Source organism: Tetranychus urticae, chromosome 1, assembly GCF_039701765.1.
Source record: "Tetranychus urticae isolate SD_2017Ah chromosome 1, NJAU_TeUrti_SD_1.0, whole genome shotgun sequence".
In the NCBI taxonomy this organism is placed as follows: domain Eukaryota; kingdom Metazoa; phylum Arthropoda; class Arachnida; order Trombidiformes; family Tetranychidae; genus Tetranychus; species Tetranychus urticae.
In genome coordinates, this window is record NC_142958.1 from 14,829,195 (window position 1) to 14,851,842 (window position 22,648).

At 31.9% G+C, this 22,648-nt stretch overlaps 3 protein-coding genes and 1 long non-coding RNA gene across 5 annotated transcripts; 3 read left to right on the forward strand and 1 right to left on the reverse strand.

Moving 5' to 3' along the window:
• Positions 1-2,651: 2,651 nt before the first annotated feature.
• LOC107367662 (uncharacterized) lies at positions 2,652-4,800 on the reverse strand. Its single transcript, XR_001569949.3, has 3 exons — positions 4,516-4,800; positions 4,133-4,424; positions 2,652-3,576 (listed from the first exon to the last, which is right to left on the reverse strand). It is a non-coding gene; the product is annotated as an uncharacterized LOC107367662 (long non-coding RNA).
• Positions 4,801-6,839: 2,039 nt separating this feature from the next.
• Positions 6,840-7,807, forward strand: LOC149094641 (AN1-type zinc finger protein 6-like). Its single transcript, XM_015935392.3, has 2 exons — positions 6,840-7,078; positions 7,315-7,807. Exons 1-2 carry the CDS (start codon positions 6,949-6,951, stop codon positions 7,461-7,463), a joined length of 279 nt encoding a protein of 92 aa, XP_015790878.2. The 5' UTR covers positions 6,840-6,948; the 3' UTR covers positions 7,464-7,807.
• Positions 7,756-10,062, forward strand: alpha-PheRS (phenylalanine--tRNA ligase alpha subunit). The gene is made up of 3 exons (XM_015935393.3): positions 7,756-8,370; positions 8,436-9,508; positions 9,769-10,062. The coding sequence occupies exons 1-2, from the start codon at positions 7,918-7,920 to the stop codon at positions 9,498-9,500; spliced, it is 1,518 nt and encodes a 505-aa protein (XP_015790879.2). The 5' UTR covers positions 7,756-7,917; the 3' UTR covers positions 9,501-9,508; positions 9,769-10,062.
• A 122-nt stretch (positions 10,063-10,184) lies between these two features.
• Positions 10,185-21,133, forward strand: Graf (GTPase regulator associated with FAK). 2 transcript variants are annotated; one of them, XM_015935390.3, is made up of 18 exons: positions 10,185-10,649; positions 10,773-10,948; positions 11,090-11,185; positions 12,509-12,570; positions 12,726-12,797; positions 12,923-13,024; positions 14,339-14,449; positions 14,701-14,743; positions 14,817-14,878; positions 15,992-16,066; positions 16,412-16,481; positions 16,641-16,738; positions 16,872-17,412; positions 18,073-18,178; positions 18,243-18,402; positions 18,575-19,133; positions 19,859-20,179; positions 20,252-21,133. In XM_015935390.3, the coding sequence occupies exons 2-18, from the start codon at positions 10,795-10,797 to the stop codon at positions 20,341-20,343; spliced, it is 2,724 nt and encodes a 907-aa protein (XP_015790876.1). In that variant the 5' UTR covers positions 10,185-10,649; positions 10,773-10,794; the 3' UTR covers positions 20,344-21,133. The 2 variants fall into 2 exon arrangements, with proteins under 2 accessions (XP_015790876.1, XP_089125662.1); XM_089269536.1 differs by lacking the exon at positions 10,185-10,649 and having other exon boundaries at positions 10,689-10,948.
• The last annotated feature ends 1,515 nt before the right edge of the window (positions 21,134-22,648 follow it).

The following is a 22,648-nucleotide window of genomic DNA, read 5'->3' on the forward strand; positions in this document are numbered from 1 at the left end:
ACTTTAAATTAAAATTCGAAATGACCGATTGTACAAAAATATAAAATTATATCAGCCGCAATAAAAGCATTTATTGGTTTGTTATTAAAAGTAGAATTCTGGGCTTCAATAAACGGCCAATATCTATAACCATAACTGTACAAAACGCAATCGAAGTTTCAACTTCGAACGCTGTTTTCTCGAGAACTAAGCATCGGAGAAACTTTTTAATGGCAGAAACAAATTTCTAATAGCTTATTCAATGTAGTCCCACTCTAATGAATAGCCTTAAAGCAATAAAAGTCCAAATATTTGCATTCTTTCCATTTGTAAACCAGAAACCAGAAAATGTTAACCAGAAAGATACTTACAATGTTAATACAATACTGTTGCTTTTTCTGCGTTTGTTTCTCAGCTTTTGCACGAAGAACAGTGAACATTTTTACAGTTATGGTTATAAATATTGGCATCTAATTGAAGCTCAGAATTCCTCTTTCAATAACAAACCCGAAAATGCAGATATTTTGGCGGAAATAACTTTCTAGCTCTATAAATTCGGTCATTTCGATTTTCGATTGCCAGTTCTTTTTGCGGACAATGCAAATAACCAAAGAGCTAAAACTAATTATTGCTCGACAAGTATTGTTGGTGAACATCAACGACTAAAAATTTGTGTCAATTTTACGCTATTTGTCTAGATTTTGGACATTGGTGTCAAAACTTTGAGCCTCGATATTTCGAGAATAGTGTCACTTATGTTCTTCATTCTCTCGAGTAAAATGCTATAGTATTATGCGCTACAATTTAATATGGATGAATACAAGGAACAATGGACCCAACCTACTGCACCAACAGACACAAACTGGCGAAGCTGCAAACATTTTCGTACATAAATCAATCAATAATCTGGCAAAGTTTCAACTTCGAACGCTGTTTTCTCGAGAACTAAACATCGGAGAAACCTCTAAGTCGCAGGAATCAATGAATCACTGTACAAAACGCAATCGAAGTTTCAACTTCGAACGCTGTTTTCTCGAGAACTAAACATCGGAGAAACCTCTAAGTCGCAGGAATCAATGAATCACTGTACAAAACGCAATCGAAGTTTCAACTTCGAACGCTGTTTTCTCGAGAACTAAGCATCGGAGAAACTTTTTAATGGCAGAAACGAATTTCTAATAGCCTTTTCGATGTAATCGCATCCTAATAAATAACCTTAAAGCAAGAAAAGTCCAAATATTTTGCATTCTTCCATTTGCAAACCAGAAACCAGAAAATGTTAACCAGAAAGATACTTAATACAATATTGTTGCTTCTTCTGCTTTCATTTGTCTATTTTCCGACGGAGAAACTTCGCAATTGCACAAATGACCGTCATTTCCATGACGCACCAAGTCCAAAAAGTCCTAGCTCGTACTAACTCGAAAAGAGAGAGCTTCTGCTCCTTACTTCTTGTCAATACGTTTTTTGTCAAATGAAAATGTTTGAGCTCTCCTCTACGATTCACAAATAAATTGGCATAAATTGTAGTTACTTTAGCTATATATAAACATTGGATTGGTCAGGCTGAAGATGGAAATTATTAATATAAATAAGACACTTGAAATGTATCAAAATAAGATCTGAAGTGTTTCATTGAAGTTTTAAGTTTTATTGTAAAATTATTCAAAAGTGTACAAAAATATATATTGAAACTTTAAATATACAATCTATGTTAGTATTTTTATACAAGATTTTAAATGGTTAATGGGTTAATCAACTACAATCGTGATGATTAAGTTACAATCGATGAAATCGCACGGAATTTATAATAAAATAATAATTTAATTTAATCTTCGATCTTTTCTGGTGGTGGTCCACATATAAAGTAATCCAAAGTAATCACTTATCTCTTAGCACTCAATGATAAGTTTATAAAATATAATAGCAACATTTATTTGGCATTTGGTTTAATCTAGAGAATCAAGCGTTTTCGTTTAACAATGGGTTTAACATGGTTTAAAATTGACGTCAAATCTGAAAGTCATAGCCATGGGCTAAAAAGCTGACAAGCCAAAAGCTTAATAGTTAATCAATTCAAAGGAACTTGCAAACGGAGTGATTTATTGGATTGATCAAGAAAGCTGCTAATGCTCGATGATATGGTTTCATGAATTTTGATTTTCAGTTATTGTTTACCCATAGCTTCAGATATTTTTTTGTATCTCTAACAAACTGTCATGTTCCATGTATTCGAGTTCCTATTGACATTGGATTCTCACGGACTGGCATTTTGTAAACGGCTTCATAGTCAGTGTCTACACCTTGTTGAAAAAGCTCAACCATTGATTCACCTTCAATGAAAAATGGACTTGTTAATAATTGTTTAACAACGTCTTTCAAAGTTTCAATCTTTTCTCCGACATCAGTAACAAAAAACATTGGTACTGACAATGGCACTCAATATTATGTTCAGCCTTTTTTGTTGCTTACTCACTTTGATTTAAATAGTTGAATAATGAATATTTTATCATTTATGTGATCCGTTAGTGTTTTGTTTTATATGGAGTTTGAATTTTATTATTTCAAGCATTTAGCTTCGTAAAACAAATTTTGATAAATTGATTAAATCATCTCTAAAGTTATGATTGAATTTAAGCTTAAATTTTGAAAAATTTGTATTTAAATGCAAATTATAATAGTAGATAAATTTATTTTATTGCTTTGTGCTTTTGTCTCTTATTTCAGCAATCATAATCATTGTAGCAAGATATTAACAAAATAATTTGTTCATTGCAACATTTAACCTTGTTTCTGATTTTTTCAACTTTGAATGTTGAAAAATAGCTATTTGATGCCTTTTCATGGTCTTTCATTTCAAGATCATGGATGAGTGAAAAATACAACTCAATAAGTGCGAAAAATTATAAAAATAAGAATTACATTTATAGTCAATATTGTTTAAATTGTGTTTTCAAACATGCGACTTTCAACTCTTGAAGTGAAATCATTTAATTTATGATAAAATAATGTCATCCTGTTGATTTTGATTATTTCAAGCAATATTTTTTGCTTTCCATGATAAACGGAACTAGAATTATTGATTTGACTTTCAAAGCCAAATAATTTGACTTTATGGTCTGACTTTTTTTACATTTTTTTTGAAAAATTTAATCAATTCTATGGTCATTTCCTTATATCATTTGATTTTAGTTTCATTCGTCGGGACTTCTGCAATGGATGCTTGTAATGTGTGACACAAGTATTTGGTGGTTCCTGAGGGCAGATCACCTTGATAAAGCTCTAAATAAAGCTACGATTTAGCCAATAAGAGCTTTAAGAGCTTTATCAAAGAGATTATGGCTTCATTATAAACTGATGCTGAATAAAAATCGTCTCACACAGCAGGCTCAGTTGAATTATCAGCTTCAATCGATGTTACATTCAATTTGAACAACACTTCTGGTCCTGGTAAAAGGGGTCCTCTAGCCGTGAATAAAGCCAGTTTACCAGAAGACGGAATCAAGACCTCAGTAGGAAATGAAATATAACAAGTTAACTTTTCTTGTAAATCTCGTAGCATTGATCACCAACACATTGAATGGCTTTCCGTGGCTTCTGAATGGTGGGATAAAATAGTGCAAAAAACAAATTTAATTAGTCACATTGAAACAATTGAAATTGTAAAATTTATTATTAGCGAGAAAAAGAATAGTTTAATGGCAGCATTGAAAAAAATGGTAATGAGGAAAATGCTTGAAAGAAATTGTTCAAACTAATCAACCAATACTCAAGGTCTATTTATAAATTGAAATAGATCAATTGGGATAAAGGGAATCAGATAAACTGTTAATGGCAATGGTAATCGATGAGTGGAGATCAATAAATGGTTATTAATTTTCTAAGATTGAATATGTTCTGGGGAAAGTAGCTCAAGGCTAGGAATAATCTTACAAGTGTTATTAATAAAATTATTTAAATAATTAACATTTGCCAATGATGAGTAAATGTATTGAATAATGTCTTTGATGAAATTTACCAAACAGCATAGCATTTTTCAGTTAGTTAACATGATGGTTGAAATAAATTATAATTTTATAACCATATAGCCATTTGATTTTGAATAATTTCCTTCAAGTTTGTTTAAAGTTCATTTTCACAATGAAATACTCACTGAGTATGAGCTGAATCTCTGATAAAACCTTCTGGACAGTCTTGATTGAAACATTTGTAACCTCCAATTGTATTTAAACAAATTGATTCCCCACAAGGTTTATTGCGTTCGCACTCATTGATATCATCACAGAATCTATTATCTCGAACTTGAAATCCTTCTGAACATGAACAAACGTATGAACCTTCAGTATTATTACATCAACCTTCACAGAAGAGTGCCAAATTGGCAATGTTTTCAGCGCACTCATCAATATCAATGCATGTCTTTTCATCGCCAGCTGATTTGTAACCTTAAAGTCAGGAAAAAAAGGAGAGAAAGTTATTAGTCAATTTTAAAAAAAATGGTCACAAGATTTAATTTAAAATCACTGTTGGACGTACCAAGTGGACAAGAGCAAATAAATGAGCCTTGAGTGTTGATGCATTTAAGTGGACAAACCCTCAAGTCTCTTCACATCCATCAATATCGTCACAGCCTTTTGAATATGTCGATTGACGGTAACGGCAGATACAACCAAACGATCCTTGCTTGGTAACACAAATTGAATTTACTGGACAAACTTCAGGACCATTTTGAACATTCATCGATATCTAATCGAACACTAATAAACCGTTGTCCAATTGGACATTAATATGAAAATGATTTACCTTAAAACCTTGATTAAAACATAAAAATGTGGGTTAAGCTTCCAGGAAAAATCAGCAAGATGGCGTTGTTTTTATTAAATTTACACTGAAAATTAAACCAACAATGATTAATTAACAGTAGATGGAGCTTTTTATGTATTAATCAAGGTTTCACAGATCATTGACAATTACACAATTAACTAATGATTGTAAAAGGGTAAAATCACAATGGTAATGATTATGACCAAGACTTGAGTGCGTCACATTAAGCTATTTTATCTTTGCTTGATGTTGTGTTTACAGCTATTTTTAGACACTTTGAGATATTGAAACAAAGTTCAATGTTAAAATGGTCAAATTAAAAGCTGATTAAATCAAGATAATTAAAAAATCCCTTGAAAAATGATCAATATTTGCTTCTTCAGGAACATTTCAAGTTGGTGAAAGTTATAAAGAAACCAAAGCTCTTAACCCAATTGACTTGAACCAAGCAAATCAGTACAAGGTAAAGGTAAAGGCGAAAATTAGATTTCAAGCTTTAATTGTTCAATAATTGCAAAGGATAAATTGTTTGAAACCCTTTTCATGCTCAATCCTTTCAGGGAACAATCATTATAAATTTTATCCATTAATATTGATGTATAATTTGTGTGTTGAAACGCAAGTCAGGAAGACAATTCAAGACCCAAAATGGGATTGTAAATGGTTGAAAGATAATTAGTTAAATGCGTTAATTTTAATTTTATGATGTAGTTCAATGGTTAAAACCTGATAACGTGTCATTTTTAATCAGCATACATTTAAATTCAAATATGAATACAAAAAGTGAATATTTGTAATCGAGCCTGAGGATTGATTCCCAATTAACCCAAACTGTTAACAGCTGTAAGGTAAATGAAAGTAATACAAATTGACTGGAAAATTGAGTGAAGATGTTCCAAGACAATATTCAAGTCCTAGCATGGTGTAACATGCCTGAATATTGGGAATACCCGACCTCAGATTAAATTTTTGTTTTCATTTCAATTAAACTTTAACCTCAGGCTTAGCTAATTTATTGATCATTTTGGGATAACATTAAAAGCCTATTGACAAGGTAAGGAAGAAGGCGAAGGATCAGGAAAAAGGAAAATCAACTTTTCGCTTTATTCCTATTTGGTCCTGTCATCAGTCAATTGTCCAACCCAAACTGATTAATAGTAAACATTAAAAGGCCATTAAATGCAGGCTTAAATAATCCGTCCATCAATTGTATTACAATTAGTATACACACTTTAAATACACTCTACTGTGTTGATAAAAAAGACACTTGTCAGTCATTTCAACAGTTTAAGCTGTTTCTTTGTGCCAACTTTGGGTTTTGCTTCACGTTGTATTTGGCTTTTGTGCTTGGCTTTTAGCTTATAATTTGATTCCGTCATTGATGACTATTAAATGATGATATATTTGCTAATTAACTCATGTTTATTTATACAATTATATGGTAATACAATCGATAGATGGTCATATCAGATCTCAAAGTGATCAAAGATTATCATTGGACTCATCATCAAACTGGTGTTCATTTTTATTTACCATTTCTTCATCATCATCCTTCTTCTTTTTGTCTTCCTTTTCTTTCTTCTTCTTCTTCTTTGTTTAACTAAAGATTTCAATCTCTTTCTTTATCATCTTCTCTATCATCTTCTCTATCATCTTCTCTATCATCTTCTCTATCATCTTCATCCATTCATCCTCCATTTTCTTTGTCTTTTTCTTCCTCTTCCATCTTTTTTGTTCGTTTATTTGACTTTTTTTTCACCTAAACATGGGTTACACCTGAAAATGGTTACACTTTGTATGGACTGGACACTCTTGCACATTAGTTAGACCTTCACTGGACTTTATTTGGCGATAATTCACATTTCTAAATGAGCTTTAGTTAAATAGCTTTAATTAAAAAGCTTATTTATTAGCAACTTTTGTTTAAAATCAATCATTAGATGGCGTTTGAAACATTTCATTAGAGGTTGCTTTTTAGTTTGTCCGCAAGGTGGAGACTAGCGTACTGGAGGAGGTTGAGAATGATTCTGTTTTGTTCAGCGATGCTGATGAATTGCAATTCTTGAAACATTTTGACAATAAGATTCACCATTTAGCACCTTCCAATTTTTTTCATACCGTGTTGTGTAGATAATATATACTATTATGGCTAGTTTGATGACCTCCACCCAGCCAGAAGCTCATACTACTGAAAAACCTGTAACAGATTTACCAAAATTACCCAAGAAAAAAAAGACCCGATGTACTCAATGTAAAATTAGTGTAGGAGTCATAGGTATGTTTATTCAAAAAAAAGCAAAAATCTCCTTCTAATTGTTCTTGTGATTTCTATCTATTTTTCATGTAACTAATCAACCTTTTTTCTTCTTTTGTTTTGGTTTTATGCTTTGGCTAACCTTTGTGCTCATCTTTAACCACCAATTGTGACCAATTTGGATAATTTATTGTGCTTTATTTTGCTGCTTACTTATTGATGTTTCCCTTCTTCAATGAAACATTATTTGTTACAAGGTTTTCCATGTCGTTGTGGAGGAATATTTTGTTCAATTCATCGTTATGCTAACGAACATAGCTGTAGTTTTAACTACAAGGAACACGGAGCCGAGGAAATTCGCAAAAATAATCCACAAGTGGTTGGAGAAAAAATTCAAAAAATTTAATCCATTATCTTTTTTTTTCATTATTAAACGTGAATTTGACGCATTTTTTCTGATCAAATTAATTATGCTTCGATGAGACAACAAATGTATACATTAAATGCTAGCATTTGAAATTAAAATCAGAATGCGTTGGTAATATTTCGATAACATTTGATCATGATGACATAAATGTAATCATATGACTATTTAAAGTCAATTGCATTTGAAAATGTTAATTTTTGTGTCAACATTCTACATAAGATGGCGCTATCATTGAAGTTACCGTATGTAATGTAAAGCTATGAGGTGGAGTTTTCATGTGCTAGCTCATTGATTTGATTAGTAAATTGTTTTTTTATATTTAATTTATCTTGCAATTTAATTTCTTCTTATTTGTGATTATAAGTGATTTTATCAATTGGGAAGTGTTTATAATTTATTCTCTCTCAATCGTACCAGCCACTGTGATTCATAGATGGAAAATTTGCAAGAGAATTTAATTGAAGATCTCAATAATGTTGATGTGTGTGACTCGCTAGGATTAGCTGCCAAGCTGGGCGTTAATCATCAACATATTGTTGGTGTGCTCAAAAGCTTTGAAAATATTCCTGGTTTCATTGAAACTACAATTATCAAAGAGACAAAATGGCAGCTAACAGAAGAAGGACAGATGATTACTGAGAAAGGCTCCCATGAAGCTTTAGTTTGGTTCAATACTCCGGATGATGATGATGGCATCGAGATGACATTGTTAATGAACAAATTGGACAAAAATACTGGTAAAGTAGGCCTCAGTAAAGCTTTGGCATTGAAATGGGTAGCCTTGACGAAGAAAGAAGGTAAACAATATGTTCAAAGGAAGGTTAAGCAGATTGATGATAAGGTTAAAACATACCTATTGGCTATCAATGAGGGTAAACTTAACGAAGTAAGCATTCAGCGATTCATCGAAAAAGCTTTATCCACTAATTGATTGATTTCTTTCTATGGCAGATTCCGGATTCCGTCAAAGCTGATCTCAAGAAAAGAAAACTAATCTCTGAGATTCCTTTCTCTCGATATCAAGTGAAAAAAGGACCGAATTTTTCCTGTAAAATTGAGAAACCAGAAACAGATATCACGGCTGAAATGATTTTGAAAGACACCTGGAAGACCAAAAATTTTAAAAGCTACAACTTCAAAGCGTTAGGTATCGCACCAGATCGAGGACATTTACATCCTTTGTTGAAAGTTCGTGAGCAATTTTGTCAAATCTTCTTGGAAATGGGATTCCAGGAAATGCCCACTAATAATTTTGTTGAAAGCTCTTTCTGGAATTTCGATGCTCTCTTTCAACCTCAACAACATCCAGCCCGAGATGCTCATGATACCTTTTTCATTTCTGATCCTCAATTCTCTGACAACTTTCCTAAAGATTACCTCGAGAGAGTTAAGAGCGTTCACTCTACTGGAGGATTCGGTTCTCAAGGGTACAAATATGAATGGAAAATTGAGGAAGCTCAAAAAAACTTACTACGAACTCATACTACAGCTGTTAGTGCTCGAATGCTGTACAAAGCAGCTGAAAAATACAGAGAAAACCCAGACGCACCTTTCACTCCTTTGAAATATTTCAGCATAGATAGAGTATTCCGAAACGAAACTCTTGACGCGACTCATTTAGCTGAATTTCATCAAATTGAAGGTGTTGTTGCCGATGTTGGATTAACATTGGGCGATTTAATGGGCATTTTACAACAATTTTTCCATAAACTAGGAATCAAAAAATTGAAATTCAAACCCGCCTACAATCCATACACTGAACCTAGTATGGAAATATTTAGTTATCACGAAGGACTGAAGAAATGGGTTGAAGTTGGCAATTCTGGTGTTTTTAGACCTGAAATGTTATTGCCAATGGGAATACCAGAAGATGTGACTGTTATTGCTTGGGGGCTATCTTTAGAAAGGCCAACTATGATTAAATACGCTATTAGTAACATAAGAGATTTAGTTGGTCATAAAGTCGATCTGCAAATGGTTTACGATAATCCTATTTGTATCCTGGGAGAAAATTAATTTTTATAGTAAATACTGGTTTATTTAATATCAATTCAATATCATTTATTTTTTTCCAAGAGCAATGACTAGTACTTTGTGACGGGTAATTGAGCTTTTCTTCACCACTCTCCTCATTGTAGAGTGCATTTATCTAATGAGGAACACTACTTCATATTCAGACAAGTTATCATTATAGATTCAATTAAATAATCTACTCTATAGATTAAAAACTCTTTCTAATTGAAATCTACAACGTAATATTTTTATTCTTTATTGTATTTTTCAGACCTCCTCAACTTATAATAGATAACTTGGGAAACTAGATTGTTCTATGACTTATCACACAATTCCGTATCCTTTGCACCAGTAAACCTGAATCAGGAAAGACCATGAAACTTTTATCACACAAATAATGAGTAAGGGTTGTTGATTTGTTATCACCAGATCGATTTATTACACAGTCACAAACATGGCTTATTAAATTCACCATCGACTAGTCTTTATTTCCACTTTGGGCTGAAATGAATTAAACAAGAATAAATGAATCATGCAAAAATGAAAATAAACTTTTACACCAGAGCTTTTAGGTTACTCATAAAAAAATTGAAACTAGAGTTGATTCTAATGTTATCGCGTCTTCATTGAATATCTATTGAACAGCAAATTGGCGCTCAGTTTCCACAGTTTACAGTAAAACCGTAAGATGGAAGCTCAACACTTTACGAGTCAATTTTTGCTTTGATGAATATCAACATTTAACTGTTGCACTAAATTGTTTATATCACTATAAAGTAAATGAGCTGTTTGTCGGTTAATTTAAGTGTTGTAAATAAATTTACCGTTGTTATTGAAAGGCACAGGGAAAGTAATCAATACTGTTGATCAAATTAGAGCTTGAAATCGTTTCATGACAACTACTAACTTATGATAGCAACTTTACTTTCCAATCCCAAGTTGAAATGTGCGACTTAAGTGTGTTCCAAATGCATTCAGTAAAACCTCATGGTGATTAAATGATTCATTAGGACAACATTATTTTAAATCAGTGAGAAAAATCGACCTTTTTCAACGATAATTGTGATTGAACTCAATGATAAGTACAACTAAAGATCACCGTCATACTGATACTCATATCGGTTAGAAAGGAGTCCGAGATCCGAATCTTGTGTACGTTTAGCTAGGCTAACCTTTTTTTGAAGTTGAAGTTACTAAAGCTACTCAAACTATGTTTTGATTATTTGAAATTGTGTCACAAATTTAATTTATTTTGTTATTCGATTTCTTCCTAAGTGTGATTTCTATTTAAACCACCATGGGCTTGTTGCCAATAGAGTTTACGGATTGCCTCACGGATTCACCATATTTTCGGGAAAATTTACATGCCCATGAAAAAGAATTGGACTTGACCTCACAACAAATCAAAGGTTTAATCAGAGATGTCAACTATCTTCTTCAAGCTGCATCAGGTACAGATAACTCTCTTTTCACCCTTACTCTTGACACATATGTTTCCAACCATGTTGGCAACAAAAAGAAACATCGTTTGCTCACATTTGAATCTAATTTTAATTTTTTTTTTCTATCTTCTTTAACTCTTTCCACTTTAGCTTTATCCTCTGCTCAAAGGAAACTGGCTAATAGTCTTAGCCATTTTAAATTCGAGTGCATTGGAGGCTCACAAACAGATGATGAAATCGTCATTGGTAATTTGTTCTTTTTTTCATACTCCTAAAAAGTTTATCACATCTACCATTCTTGCTAGAAGAATATCCAACCATACATGTCTAAATTTAAAACCATCAGATTATGTTGCCTCTAATATTGTTTTAGGGTAACTATTGAAACAATATCTTTCATCGATAATCAATAATTAACATCTTTAATGTATTGTCTTTTTGACTTTCATTGTTTACAAAAAGTTTCTCCATCCGTTTACAGTATCTATTCAGCTGTACAAGTTTCAACTCACCGAAAAAAGATACATTGAAAGTCAACCAGAATTTATATTTTCAAGTTTTCTGTCACTCTGTTGACTGTTACCAGTCCAGTTGAAAGTTACATCTGAATAGCCGGGCAAAAAAAGTTACCTCTCAACCAGCACTAAAACCAACCCAAAATCTATTATTCCTATTTTGTTTATTCTGTGTGTTTTGGGTAAAATGATATTATCTTTTATCCTTCCTCTATTTTATAGCTTTTCATCCTTTCACTTTCACTAATATATTTACAGTTTGCCATTTCTCTCTCATTTTTTTTCTCTTCCTGCCAACCTTCCTCTTTCATCAGGTATTATCATTTTCACATAAGAATGGCAATTATACATATGAGTGTAGTTAATTTAGCTTTTCTCTTTCCTCCTGTTAACTTTTTGTGGTTAAATTTTGTAACACCTTACACCATCAATAACCAGAGAATCTATTGTAAAGCTAATCCCATGTTTTATCGCACCTTTTTTTAAATACATTCCTTCCTCATTTTGTTCACCACTGATATTCACCATTCACAAATCATCCTGCAATATTCTTGCACCAAAATTACATTCACAATTCTTTTGTTTCCAGTGAAATTAATACTGGTAAAACTTATCAATCAGACCATTATTTCAACTTTGCTGAGAAACATATCTTATCACCATTTAAATTGCAAGAAAAGGCTAAAGTGCAAAACTATTCATTTTTTCTCATGAAGATCTTTCTCAAAACTTAGTTTCTTGAATTTACAATCTTTACCAAAATCTTGAAATGATCACCCTTGATCAAGTTAATGCCCCAAGGTCTGTTTTAACGGTAACAAGACCTAATAAACAACTATTACAAACAAAAATAATAAAGATCAGTATTTAATAGTTGGATAAAACCAGTAGGTAGCTTTTTATCAGACAAATCATTATTGTTGGTTTACCCTTTAGCAACTTGTTTATCTCATTACTTTTGTCCAGTTATTGTTTTTATGCATATTTCATCGTAATCATGATTCCAAGTTTCTCATAACTTATCCGTTTTCTCTTTGATTTACTACTACTTTAGCTCGATCCTTAAAGGAATTTGGCCGTTATCTGAATTCCATCGAAGATGAAAGAGATCGCATGGTTAGTAATTCATGGTTCACTTACGCTTCAACCTTATCCTTCTGCTTCTCTCTTTTTTTCTGATTTTTTCTTCATTGTGATAACTTCTCAATTATTTTCTCAATTTTAATCTTTCCTTTGTTTTCTTTCTCTTATTTTTTTGCTTCTTCTTCAAGCTTGATAGAGCTTCTGCAACTTTTATCAAACCCATCGAGAATTTCCGTCGTGACCACATTGGTAGCGTCAAGGTAAATACCTATCTTTAAACTAGATCTCAATAACTCTTAGGACAATCTTTCATGCAATTTGACCATTTATTTCGTTAATTTACTTATTTTTACGTTTTTTTCTGTTATTCTCTGCATTTTTTTAGGAAGGAAAGAAAAAATTTGACAAAGAAACTGCAAAATTTTGCCAAAGCTTGGAAAGGCATTTGAACCTATCTACAAAAAAAAGTGAAAATCATCTTCAAGAGGTATGTGTGCTGATGATTAAATGATACTTTTGGAGAAAGGTAGAAAAAAAGTGACAAAAAAACCAAAAAAAAACCAACGAGCAACTTGACATTAAGGATAGCTGGATGAAGCAAAAAATGACGGAATCGGTGAAAATTTGCAAAATACAAAACAACTATAAATATCTCTAAATTATCCTAATTTTCTTACCTGTTCCTCCTCTTCCTAGTCATTACTAACACAATAAGCTAAAGTATGCATGCACTTTTAAGAAAAGGTCGGAGGTAAATGTCAAGACCTGTAAAACGTTTTCGTCTTGAACTAATGACATTTCCTTCAAGGATCAATCCTCTCCTCGTGGTCTCTCTCCCATTCATACATAATTTCCTGTCTCGCGATTCTGCGTAACCTGTTTTAACCATAAAAAAGTAGACCCAACAAAAAGAAAGTGTCCAAAAATGATGTCATCCGCGAAAAGCCCTGTCTTCCTGATTTCCTTTCTCTCACTCTTTCGCTATACTTTTCCAAGCCAATACATCCATCTCTTTGCCTCATCTTTTTCATCCTCTTTCTCTTTATCTCTCCTTCTCTCTCTCATCCTCTCTCATCCTCTTTCATCTTTTTTTAACCATTTCTCCTCCATGATCAATAATTTGTTTCTTTTTGAGTCATCCTCTCCATCTTAGCTCTTAGCATCCATTGTTTTCCCAATCATTTTCACCTCTAATATTTTAACACTCTTCATTGAAAACTTGATTTTGTTTTCCGTACAAATCTTGTTCCAAGCTTCAGGGTTTCATCTCACTTTACCTTTTTCCTTTCATCTTTCATTATATAAACTAATTTTCATCGTAATCATCATCATCACCATCTCCATACATGTTGATCAAAATGTTATTACGCGCTACTCGTCATGCTTCATCATCTTTCAATTACTTACTATTTAAACCTTCATTTATTCACTTTCTTTCTCATTCCCTGTAGTGACCTCCAATCAAATGTAACTATTTTTATTATTCAAATTTACATTTCCCTCTTTTTTTTGTATCATCAACATAAAAACACACAATTTTGTTCAATTGAAACAAATTGATCAGACCTTCTTCACTCTTTCATCCTCCTTTTTCTTTCAGGTTTTTCATGCCTTTCTCAACCGTTATTAACCCAATCATCCCAATTAGCAACTCCTTTGTCCTACTGTTGAGTCATTTTTCACTTACATGATTTTCTTGTTGCAAAAATAATTTCAAGTTTTGTTTCACTTTTTTTTCTCAACTCCATGAGAACTTATTATTATCATTTTTACTAATAATTGTTTTTCATCTTCTCTATAGGCTGATGCTACCCTGTTAATGGAGCAACGTCATTTCATTTCAGCATCATTGGAATATGTCTGTAAATTACAAGAAGTCCAAGAGAGGAAGAAATTTGAATTTGTCGAAACTGTGAGAATCATTTTTAACACATTCATCGTATGAACACCTTTTTATCATGTCATCAAAATGTATGCTCAAGTGTAATGGGAGTTATATTTACATTGTTCAACATTTCATTTGTTGCACTCTCGCATCTTGATCCATTTGTGTAATTTTCAGTGCTAGTGTTGATATTGGTGTTCATTTTGATGTGACAACAGTGAAAAGTGACTCAAATGGAAACATTTTACCTATTTCTTGGTTTATCTTTTTCATTCTAGATATTGAGCTTTATGTACGGTTGGTTAACATTTTATCACCAAGGTAATTATTTAATTTAACACTAATTTGGTAACATTCATTTATCATTAAATTTCTGGTTTCTTTTAATACTCAGGCCACGAAGTAGCCCAAGATTTCAAATCATTCATGAGGGATCTTCAAATACGTCTTCAAAGAGTAAGTTGATTATTTGTATTATTTGTCTGTTCAAGAAGAGGAAAGTCAATTTCATCTAAAAACAATCAACAAAATGGATTGTCTTATAATCAAGATTGTTCATTTTGATTGTAGCAATTATCTTGTTAGCCATTCTTTTTTGGATTGGAAATTTTTTACTCATAAAACAAATATATCAATAATTAAATTGGAAATTGAAATGAAAAAACAATCTTAAAATTAATGAGATCTCAAGTTTAGGTTTGAAGCTACTATTTATAACAAATTATATTCAATCGTGAATTCATAATTAGATATTTCATGATTGTATTTTTAGTGAAAATAATGGCGGGAACATGAAAAACACCCGAAAACATGTTTTTTTTATCAGACGGTTTATGCTGATCAATTTCAGTTATTATCTTTCAACATTTGAATCAACATTGATAATAAACAATAATTTGATGAGAATGTCAGAATAGGAATGAAACTATCCATTAAAGATAAAGTATCTTCTAACATTTGAATGCTATTAAAGGTGAGAATTAGAAAATTTCAAGGAAAATTGATTGAAAAAAAGGAAATTTTCGCATTTATTATAGACATTAGATTTTATATTAAACTAATTCATGAGCAATTGAAAATGTAGTTCTGCTTTTATTAGTCATAGCTTGAGATTAAATTTGTATAATCATGTATTTCCTAAATTAGGAACTCAATTTGCTGTTTAATCAATATCAATTGTACAATTGTAAAACATTAAATTCACGATTGATATTAACATAAAAAATCACTCAAATGATCATTCACCTAATAACTGAAATTTTTATCACAACAATCATATTAATTTTAAATGTTATTTCAAGTCAACATTTACTATACTTTGTAATATTTTTGATTAATATATTGAATTTAAATTGCTTTTATGGTGACCTAATCTTTTCTCATTAATCTTCTGTAAAATGATAATACATTTTCAATTCCAACTCACCCTTAATCTCAAGTTTCACTTGCACTTTTCATCTTCTTCTTCCTCACTTGTTATTTCAACTCATCCCTGACTATTTCATGTAACTTTGATTTAATATGTTTATTGTTTTCTTTCCTAATCTTTCCATGTTTTTACACCAACAGACCAGGGAAAACTATGAAGCCACTCAAAATGAAACTCAAAATTTAATGAAAAAGATGCTTGAAGTCAGAAAAAATGTAAGTCCTGAATCAATGATGTGATTATCTTAATTGACTACGACTCCTGAATGAAAAAGCAACCCTGAAATGTTGCTTATCATGATGAGCGAAAAATAATCTTAATCTTTTAACCTGCAACTTGACCAATTTCACTCAACTTTACTACCTTACCTTATCCACCATCAACACCTCTTCCTCCTCCTCTGATACTTACCCGTTTGCATCTCTCCCTTAAAATATATTTTTTTACTGTTTTCTGCCATTTTCCTCTCACAATTTATTTTTTATTTTTGACTTGAGTTGTATTTTTTTCTTCTTTTCCTTCCTCTTATTTATTTGTTTATCACCTGAACGACATTCCAGAAACCTCAAGATCCCGGTTCTTTAAATAAAATGTACACTAGAGAAGGCTATTTATTTCTTATGGAGAAGAGTAAGTTATCATATTAACCTTTCCTTTCCTTTAATCTCCATTCATTTGATGAAAAAAACGGATCTCATGATGATTATCATGAATAATTTAATCTTTGAAAATATTTGATTCTAATTTTTGTCTTTTTCTTTTTCTCCTGATTTTCCAAATACCTTGCAGAGGCTTTCGGTACAACTTGGATTAAAACTTTTTGTCAGTATCAAAAGGAATGTCGTCGATTCACAATGACTCCTTATAATCAAGTGGTTGGTAAAATTGTAAGTCATTTAAATTCAATTCCGGTTACCCTTTCTTAACCCTTAATCCAGACTTTCATGTTTCCTCATTAAATGTACTCATCTTATGAATAATTTGTAAATCTGATTTTGTTTCTTTTCAACTTTTTTTCAGGGCAACAAAGAGACTATAACTCTGAAAGAGTGTATTAGACGGATGTCCGATTCCATTGATAAAAGATTTTGTTTTGATATAACACCGGTTGATAAACCTGCAACCTATACATTCCAAGCATTATCCGAAGAAGATAGGAAGTTATGGCTTGATGCCATGGATGGCAAAGATCCAATACAATTGAATAGCGTTACAAGTACACAAGGAGGAAAAGGTCAAAATAATGCACAACAGGAGCAGTATCAATTGGATGATTTAGGATTTGCTTTTGTTCGAAAATGTATTCAAGTCATTGAATCTCGTGGCCTGGAAGATCAAGGATTATACCGTGTTGGTGGTGTAAGCTCCAAAGTTACTAAATTGATGCAACTGGCATTGGATCGCAGAAAATTGGCCAGTGACGGCGAGTTGATGCTTGAAGTGGACAATTCAGATGAATGGGAAATTAGGACTGTGACTAGTGCATTGAAAAATTATTTTCGTAACTTGCCCGAACCATTGATGAGTTTTAAATTTCACAATTTTTTTATTGCTGCAGCAAGTGAGTTTCCATTGTTACAGTCAACATCAGCAAAAACAATTTCAAACGCAAAAGGATTCATATTTCCATACTTCTGTCTACATTCAAGCTCTACAGCAAACAATGATATCTTTGCCTGTGATTCATCGTATTTCTATTTAATTTGTTCTCTGATCTTCTTATTAGATTCCAACTTAGCTCTTAGATTGATTGATCAATCAGGTTTATTGTGTTTATTTTAATAATCCTAACAACTTTTCAATGTTGACATTACTTTTTTTGAATACCGATTTTTATGCTTCTTCAATATTAATCCAGATTAATCCAGTAGATTCTTGGTAGATATCAAATTCTGATATTGATTTAGCAATTTGAATTTGAAATTACTTTATTTATTTAAGTAATTATCGTTTATCTAACCTGGATCTTTGCAGTTTGATTCTGCAATCCATTTATTCTTGAGCGACATATTGCTGATAATGTGGCCTTCTAGTATTCATCTGGACAGTTTAATATCTTTAAAATTTTAACTGAAATTTTCAGATTAATTTAAAACTTACATGCATTATTTGATTACTGAAACGAAGATATTTTGCGGTTAACCTTTGTTTTTTGCTGTCTTTATTCAACTGAAGTTATCAAAGATTTTATTCTAATATGAACTTTTGTGTTTCCTTTCAGAACAAGAAAATAAGGAAAAAAGAACCGACGATATTCATGATCTAGTGCACCGTTTGCCTAAGCTTAACTTTGATATGTTACATCTACTAATGATACATTTAGCTAAGTATGTTTTTGATGTAAAATTAACCAAAACAGTCGTACTTAAATTGTTTTCTTTCTCATTTCAGGGTTGCTAATAATTCACAAAAGAATCTTATGAATGTGTGCAATTTAGGTGTTTGTTTTGGACCTACTCTTTTAAGGCCAGAAGAAGAAACCGTTGCAGCTATCATGGATATAAAATTTGGTAATGTTGTCGTAGAAATTCTCATTGAAAACTGTGATAAGGTACGACAATTTATTCAAGCTATAAATTTATTTGGCATTTTTACTGCCTTTCAATTAGCTTGATTGTTGATGGATGTTTTAATAATTCATTTTTTTGTCTTTTTCCCTTTGTTTTCTTGATCAACATTAATCATAATGTGTTTGATCTTTGTGAAAAATGAAAAAAATACAGATTTTTACCACTAAACCTGATTTAAACAAAGACCAAGGAATTTATCAACAATCTCATTATTCAATTGCATCTGTGCCTCCCAGTATTAGTTACCCATCAATGCCAGAGATGATTGATTCAACCAACAATAGAGGAAACGATAATTTATACATGAGAGTAAATGTCGCTCCTTATCATGATCCAACCTCGGTTAATCTTTCCGGAACTTATGCCACTGTACCTTCAAGAGGTGGATTAATTTCCAGTTCAGTTCATCGAAGTAGTAGTCATGACCAATTGTCCCAACAAGTACAATATAGACCAATTGTTCGACCAACAATGTTCAATTCAAATTCAACTTCTCATCCTCCATCTGCGATCACATCATATCCATCTCATCCAAATGTGTACCAACAAACACCTCATCGATTACCCACCATTTCAAATCCTAATGGACCTCAAGTCAATCGATCTGCCCGTCCTTTAGCAGTTTTCAATCCTTGGAATAGTCAACCAAATATAATTCAACATAATTTGGATAACAATCCAATAAAACCAAGACTTTCATCAGCGTCGGAAGGTAAACTCACAAGCCATGCTCTGAAATAAATTGGAACTGTTTTCCTGGTTTAATCTCTATAGCTTGCCTGAAATTTGAGACGTTCAGTACTCTAGTGAACAATTCATATTTGCAAATTTATTTACTTTCTCCAGGCAATCAACTAAAATTTTCTTGCTTATTATATCTAATCAATGACAACTTCCTTTCAGAATAAGCTCTTCTGAGTAGTTAACAATTTCCGATTCTCATTAACAAAATGAATTGAATACAATGAATTTTTTCAGTTTAGTTTGTGATTTATATCCTCTTTGCTGATAATTTTCATTGAGATTTTAGGTTTAATCTTTCCTCCTTGAATTAGTCATTTTTTATGTTTTCAGTCTCTTGATTATTCATCGAGTTAATAATTGAAGCATTTTTAGTTTAGTTTAGTTTTTCTATTTACGTATTTCTGGCACTTTTGGGTCGCTAACTACCTGAATAATAGCTTTCTTTGATCTCCAAAACTGTCATCATCAGTATTTTAAGTATGCGTTTTGTTTTCTTAGGCCAATGATCATGTAGTGCAGATACACTTTAAACTTAATGTTTGTTTCTAAAATTGATCTAAATTTTAACCCACAATTGACCTGTCAATCAATTAGTGTCATGATTACATTATTTTCTTTGTATAGTTCATTATTGTCCAACAATCAAAGTCTAATTTATCCTTTTTTTTCTTTTTGTCTTCTCATGAAATTAAGGTCAACACAACATTTCGCTGGTAGGACCACAACCTCAATCTAATAGTCCACGTTCATCACCTTCATCTAATACATTGATATCATCATCTTTTAATGCCTGTGGAAGTGGCGGTGGTAGTATCAGTAGTAGTGTTGGTGGGGAGTTGAAACAATCTGCGTCTCAACACTCATTTAACAGCAACAATTATCCATCCAATTGTGGTTCATCTCCTCATAGCAATAATGAAACTCCAACTGGTCGTAAAGTTAGAACACTTTATGCGTGTGTTGGTGAAAATGCTTCCGAGTTAACCTTTGAACCAAACACTTTTATATTTAATGGTGAGCCTAATGAAAATAAATTGCTTATTCAAATTTAATTTATTAATTTACCTCTTTTTGTTTCCTTTACAGTTCGTCCTTCTAGAGAACCAGGCTGGCTAGAAGGAACTTATAATGGTAAAGTTGGCCTGATACCCGAAAACTATGTTCAGTATATTGATTAACTTTTTTGGCCACACAAGCTGTGTTACAATTGTCCCGTTTCTTCCATGGCCTCAACCAAAGAATCGATTGTAACCTAGCGAAGTTGTGGTTGACTCTGGTTTCATCTCATTCCTAGTTTATTGCAATTTAAGCCAATTTTAATGTTTGGAATGATTCGTCAAAAAATGGTGAATTATCAAACAAAAGAAACATCAATCAATCAACAATTTATTTCTCAAAGGAAATTAAACATTGCAACTAAAAAAGACCAGATCATGAAAAATTTAATCAATTTCATTCCCTACGTTAAAAAAGGCTAATTTGGATGCCATTTTTTTATTTTTGCTATATGTAAAAGACCAAAATTATAGATTTATATTTTGATTTGATTGTAAAAAAACCATTGTATTCAATCAAATGGAAAAAAGACAAGAGAACAAACGATGAACAATGGAGAGCCCAAAGGGAACTGCAATTAAGTTTCACTGTTAATGTCATCACTTACAAATTGTATAGTTGATCATTTAATCGAGCATATCGATGCATCTTCCATCTCGATCTCATCTCTGTTTCCTGTTCATATTCAAATCTACGGATCATCCTCATTCCTCAATTATGAATCAAAAAGTAACAAATAATAAAGATACAATACAATCACAAAATTGTCAAAGCAACAGCGAACCAACAAATGATTCATATAAATATTACTTGTTCATGTTCCCGCTTTAAAACCAAACAACTCTGTATAAATGTACTTTATTAATAGCAAACTTTAAATTTACATAAACGAAAATATCAACAACTTCAAAACAAGGTTCATTTCAATCATTTAATGTGAATAATCGCCATTATTCTAAGTATTACAAGAAAGTACAAATTTGTACATGAGACTTTTATAATATTTGATAAACATTTATGGACAACAGCAAAAGTCAAATGACCATTTTTCTAGAAAATGTTTTAATAAAATTTGTCAATTCTTAACCCTTAGCATCATTTTGTTGAACTTGCGTGTAAATTTGTGGATTAATATTTACTACCACTTTCTTTCATCTACTTTTAATTTAAGTTGACTTGCACATTCAGCGATCTTTTTATCCATACATTGACACAACTCTTTGGTCATTTCGTACTTGGGAGGCTTACATTCTGTTCCATTCGATGGCCTTCTACCTCCATCGCTTGGACTCCATGGCCTTCCAGTTCCTTTCTCTGGTCTTTCTTGTGTTTCACCTCCTGGTCTTTCTGGTCTTCCTCCTGGCCTTCCTCCTGGCCTCCCACCAGGTCTTCCACCAGGTCTTCCTGGATTATGTCCATGTGGCAGTCCGTATGGTGGACCCCGTGATGGGTTTCGCTCTGGTTTAGAAGGGTTAGTTTCTTCATTTGAATCCTCCATGGAATCTTCTGAGGAATCTTCACAATCAGGATCTCCGAGAATTCCTGCAACTAGAAGTAACAAACATAATAGAACTGAATAATTTGAACGTGAGAACATTTTGTCAACTTTCAGGGTGAAAATCAAAAACACAAATCATTGCCAAGTTGAAACCTTTTTATATTTCTTATTAAAATTTCATCAAAACCGCCTGGTTAAACAGAGAGTTTGCGGTTTAATTTGTGTCAATGGTAAATATTTGATTAAAATTTCTGAAAATATCAAAAATTATTATGAAATTGACTATACTAAAGCTCAATTAGAACTGATTATTGATTGAATAAGAATGATGACAGCCATGGAAAAAAAGTATCTAAATTATCAAATTGACTTGGTTTCAAATTGTATCAAGGGTAAGTTAATTTCACAGCGTCATTAGGCTGCTACAATAAATCAGTAAATACATAATTATATACAGGGCGTAACAGCTAATTAAACACTCTTGCTTTGCGAATTTCCAAGAAAAACGAAAAACAGAAAACTCTTAGAATACTTAAATTGTTAGTTCCGGAAAAATCTGCAAATTAAAACTGTCTAATTAGCTATTAAGCTCTGTATATTATAATTAGATAATCTGATGTTCATTGACTTTAATTGTTATTGAAGCTCGACTCTTTTACAAAATCCTTCTTAGCATCCCAATAAATGTTTAGCAAACCAATTTAACAATAAGCTAAACTGTTTCACTTTTGTTGAATTGTATCTTAATCTCAAAATTGTAATTGAAATTGATTATCATTATCATGGTTTTTAAATTTGAAAAAATGGTCTTTTCCGTCGTCGTCTCTTACCTCTCATATTTTTCAACATTTCATTTAATTAATGCAAGTAATTCGTGTAATGAAGATTGCATGAGTAAGACTTATTGTATTTCAGCTTCTGGTTCTGGG